The 5201-nt window shown below is 24.3% G+C and overlaps 3 protein-coding genes across 3 annotated transcripts; 1 reads left to right on the top strand and 2 right to left on the bottom strand.

Annotated features, from left to right (window-relative positions):
* Positions 1 to 358: 358 nt before the first annotated feature.
* On the bottom strand, positions 359 to 997 carry NAEGRDRAFT_82277 (uncharacterized protein; the record flags this gene model as incomplete). Its single annotated transcript, XM_002668910.1, has 1 exon — positions 359 to 997. The coding sequence occupies one exon, from the start codon at positions 995 to 997 to the stop codon at positions 359 to 361; it is 639 nt and encodes a 212-aa protein (XP_002668956.1).
* Positions 998 to 1375: 378 nt separating this feature from the next.
* On the bottom strand, positions 1376 to 2338 carry NAEGRDRAFT_76102 (small GTPase; the record flags this gene model as incomplete). Its single annotated transcript, XM_002668911.1, has 2 exons — positions 1376 to 1899; positions 2083 to 2338. 2 exons carry the CDS (start codon positions 2336 to 2338, stop codon positions 1376 to 1378), a joined length of 780 nt encoding a protein of 259 aa, XP_002668957.1.
* Positions 2339 to 2776: 438 nt separating this feature from the next.
* Positions 2777 to 4096, top strand: NAEGRDRAFT_76103 (uncharacterized protein; the record flags this gene model as incomplete). The annotated part of the gene is made up of 1 exon (XM_002668894.1): positions 2777 to 4096. One exon carries the CDS (start codon positions 2777 to 2779, stop codon positions 4094 to 4096), a length of 1320 nt encoding a protein of 439 aa, XP_002668940.1.
* Positions 4097 to 5201: the final 1105 nt, after the last annotated feature.

Here is a 5201-nt window from a genome sequence, read left to right on the forward strand (position 1 = left end):
ATTAGCTGTCCTCTAATGTTTATATATGTTTTTATATATATGTGTTTTTATATTTTATATTTTATATATTTTATATTTATATATATTTTATATATTTTATATTAAATATATTAAATATATTATTTATATTAGTAATGATATGTAATAAAGATGATGATTTGAGGTGGGTAGTTATGTATGGACCATTTTAATATATATATTTGTGTGGTGATAAGATGGAGGAGGTCAATACATAAATTATTTAGTAAAATGTAACAAGTATTTTGTTGTTGGTTGTTGTGATGGTGGTGGTAGGATAGAGAGATTGTGTTAATATAAAGTATTATGTTAAATAACAATAAAAAAAAACAAATGAAACCTACTGATCGAAATGACCACCTGGGAAAAAGACCATTACTGGTTTTAAATTATTACTACTATTAGTAGTAGTAGTACTAATATTAAAAGGAGTGAAAATATTTAAAGATAAACAATCTTCACTTTGATTTTGAGCACATAAACCATGTGGAAGTAAACAATTTTGAGGACACATTGGACCAAATTGAGTAGTATCTAATATATCTACAAATGGTAATGGTTGTGGTTGTGGATCTGACCAACGTAATTCACCAATTGGTGCTTTAGCATATGGTATAGTTTTAAATGATTTATAATTATCAATGAATGATTGTACACCTCTCAATGTACCTAATCCATTCACATTGAATAGAAATGTTTGTTCATTAACATTAACATTAGCATTACTATTAGCATCATTACTATGTTGTTGTTGTTCATTATGTTGTTGTTGATGATTAGATTGTTTTAAAGATTTAATATTTGATAATTTTAATTGATGAATTAAATTATTAATTTTATCATTTGATGATTCAATTGTTGTTGTTGTTATTGTAGTTTTAATAGATGCAGCATTAATAATACATGATAATGATACTACTACTATTAATAATAATAATAGAATGAATAACAATGAATTTGATTGTTTAATCATGATCATGATTATTTCAACCTGTGACAAGTAATTAGTTTTTTTTAAAGATGATTAGAATCAAAGGTCATTTCACTAACCATCGTCTATTCAATTGGATAATATTTAATGTGATGCTTGAATGCAATTTGATAACAACAATAACTCCTGTAAACACAAAGTGTTGTTACTCCTCAACGGAATGAACATGATGAACAGCTCAAAATATTTTAGAAAATATCTAATTGAACCTTCCAAAATATATTTATTTGTACAATATAATAATAATGGATCTATTGTTTACAATAATTTACAAATTTATTTATAATCATATTACAATAATTTCTATATTCAAAAATAATAAATAATAATAATACAATTTGAATTTAATACACTATTTAATAATAATTACTTTTTCTTTTTATCATTATTATTATTACTATTACTATTAATATTAGTATTATTATTATTATCTAAATGATTTAAATTATTATTATTAATAATATTATTTAATTGTCTATGTAAAGATAATTGTATAGCTCTATCTAAAATATCTTTAACACCAACATTTTGATCATAAATAGAACATTCATTATAAAACATGATTGGATATTGTTGATCATGATTATATAAATCCATTAATTTTTTAACTTGAACTCTATCAATTAATAAACCTGATGAAATATATCTGTGATCGTCACGTAAATCAGTCTTTGTTGCACATAGAATAATTAATGCATTTGGACATAACATTCTAATTTCAGGTATCCATTTCAATTTTACACTTTCATATTGTTGTTTACTAACAATTGAATAACATATTATAAATACATTAGTATTAGGATATGTTAATTTGGTACGATATCTATCATAATCATCACTTCCTTTACTATCACATATTGTTAATGTTAATTCTTTACCTTGATACATTGCTATTATTATTATATTATTATATTATATTATATTTAATTATTATGATATTATTTGATTGATTGGTGATTGATGTAAAATAATATTATTGTCAATAGGATATCATCATTATCATCATCATAATATTAAATTATTATATATCATTAAATTATTATAATATTATGTTATATTATTAAAATACAAACTTTTTAAATTAAATTCATCTAAAGTAGTATGTGGTAAATCTCTATCATCTTCTTTAAAAGATAAAGCAAGTGATGTTTTACCTGATGTAGAATTACCAACAATACATAATTTAATTGAATGTTGTTGTTGTTGATTCATATTTGTTGATGATGATTTTCTAAAACTTTGACTAGTTGATGAAGTTGATTCTTCAGTTCTTTTTTCCCATGCTGCTAAAAGACCTCCAACTTTACCACTCGTATTATGTCTTTGCATTTTTTTATTGACATTTGATTGTTTATATGATTATTTGGATGTCAATGGCGATTTGAATTTCATAAATCTTCAGTAAATTGGCCTTTTCATTTGAATTTAAATTGTTAATTTCATTATATTCAATGACAGAAGAATATTCAGATTTCATTTTAATGTATTCATTAATTTTGATTTAATTTCAAAAGAATTTACAATTTTAAATGTGTTTGTTGGTTGTAATTCATTGCTCAGAGAGAAGCTGCAGAGAAAAAGTTCATATTGTCTCTCCAGAAAAACAAGTTCATCCTCAATAACATCAACCCCCACTACCGTAATATATTTTTTAAAAAAAAAACTCCAATCCTCTTATTGATTGCCTCACCTTACTTTTATTTTCATCAGCAAACAAAGGCTTTAAATATCTGTCTTTCAATTTATTATATAATTTAAAATATTAAAATGGTAACACATCCAACATCAAGTATTACATTTAATTCATTTAATCAACCTCCATTTCAAGTCTATCCATATTTTGGAGAGTATATTGTATTATTATTAGATGAAGCTAATCATCAATTAGCCTTAACAGATTTAAATTCCATTGATTTAATAGTATCAATATATGATAAATGTTTTGAATTTTATCAATCATGTTTTGAAAATGGTGATAAACCTTCAAATACATCCTATATGATGGAAGGTAGAGTAACAGTATGTGTTGTTTCAAATGGAGCAGGTGGATTAGGTATTGTAGGTGGATTTGGAGTTGAAATTGGACCTGCCTTTTTTGAAACAACATTTAAAAATGTTAAATATGGTTTAAATGAAAACTTTTATCATGTTTTATTTTATGAATTTGGTAGAAATTGGTGGTTAACAAGTAATTCATTAACATGTCAAGAAACTAAATGTAATAGTAGTTTTATTGATGGTTATGCTATTTTTATGCAAATATGGGCAATGAAATATTGTAATATTAGTGGCGGTTTTTATTCAGGTCAACCATTTTCAGTTCATAATTTAAAAATATTACAACATGTTACAAATTATGAATTAAATAATCAAGCTAATTGGGAAAATACTTTACAATTAAAAAGAGGTGCTGATTTTGCTGAACATTATGGATGTGAATTATGGGCTGGTTTTATGCATTACATGTCAATTAGATTTGGTGGTTTATCTTTTGTTCAAAGAATATTTAAAATTGCAAAGAAATTAACACAACAACCTTTAAATCCACAACAAGTTTTAGATAATTGGTTCATTTCATGTTCAAAAGCAGCACAAAAGAATTTAACACTTCTATTTACTAAAAGATGGAGAATGAATGTTTCACATTCTGCTATTGAACAAATTCAACAAGAATTTAGAATTTCATATGAATATGATCAAATTGAAAAATCATCAAATCCACATTCTCAAATTTCAATTACTAATCAACATGTTTCATCAATGAATGAATCAAATATTCCTTTTAATATTGAATTTAAAGAATATGATGCTAATTGTATTTTAATTGGATTAAATTTATGGACTGGTCATATTATTGATTCAATTCAACCTATTTATGGTAAAATTAATCAAGAGAATGGTCAATTAGAATATGTTAGAGAAGGTGAAAAGTATGGTACATGTGGTGGTAAATTAGAAAGAATGGAATTTAAAGGTTATATTCCAACTGCAATTCATTATGAAAATGGATATTGGTATGGTAATAAGTTATTATGTAGAATTGGAATTGAATTTCAAGAATGGAATTCAATAATTAAGACCATGTAGTAGTGGTGGTGATTCATTCATTAAATTTTATTGGGGATTAGGTTCAGATGAAACTAAAAAGGTAATTGACACTTCAACTGATACAGAAGATATTATGGCTGAAAAATTACAACCTGCAATGACAAGTGTCAGATTAAATTTAAATAATAAGGAAGTTTTTGTTGGTTTTGCAGGTGAAATTGAATTATTTCATTCCAATGATTGGTTCTATTAGAAAGTAATTTAAAAATTATAAAAATTAAAATTCTTCTTCTTCAGTTGAATAATTATCCTCTTGTAACTTTTCCAAATTAGTTTTACCATTATTAAAATAAATATCATCTTCTCTATTCATTTCATCATTCTGTTCATCTTCATCATCATCACTATTAAAATTTTCATCTCTTCCCTTTTTAAAATTATTTAAAGATGGAGCATTGGATTGATTTGTATAACCAAAACAAAAAGATTGAAATCCACCTACTCCATTTAGTAACATTTGAGATTTTTCAAATATATCTGAATGAAACCATCCTCTTTTAAGGCCTTATTTTTTTAAATTTATATTTTTAGAATTTGAAATATTTTTTAATAATTCTTTCTAAATTTATATTTTAAATTTTTCCCACACCAATTTAGTGACTGTTTTCTATTATGTTATTAAAATATTAACAATTTTGAATATAATTTATTGTAAATTTCCATAATTAGAAATTAAAAAGCAATAAAACTAATAATTAAAATCAAAAATAAACCACCAAAACCACCACCACTCATCAATGTATTAGCACTATTAAAAGTAGGATCACCCATCACATTAACATTCAATCTAGATTCTAAAAATTTACCACTCTGTACATATTTAGCTAACAATGTAACAGTTTGATTTTGTTTTGATTTTATAATAGCACCACTAAAATCACCAATTCCACCCTCAGAAAAATACGATCTACCACTATCAATATTATATAAAACAAGTGGTGAAATTCCATTTTCAATTCTCAATGAAACACTTGCTTTGGTGGAGAGTGTTGAATTTTGTGAATCTCTTAAATAGGTTTTAAAATTAATTAAATCACCACTATTAATTATACTCTTATCAGATGTTAATAATATATTATTAACT

This window comes from Naegleria gruberi (assembly GCF_000004985.1).
Source record: "Naegleria gruberi genomic scaffold NAEGRscaffold_91, whole genome shotgun sequence".
In the NCBI taxonomy this organism is placed as follows: domain Eukaryota; phylum Heterolobosea; class Eutetramitea; order Acrasida; family Naegleriidae; genus Naegleria; species Naegleria gruberi.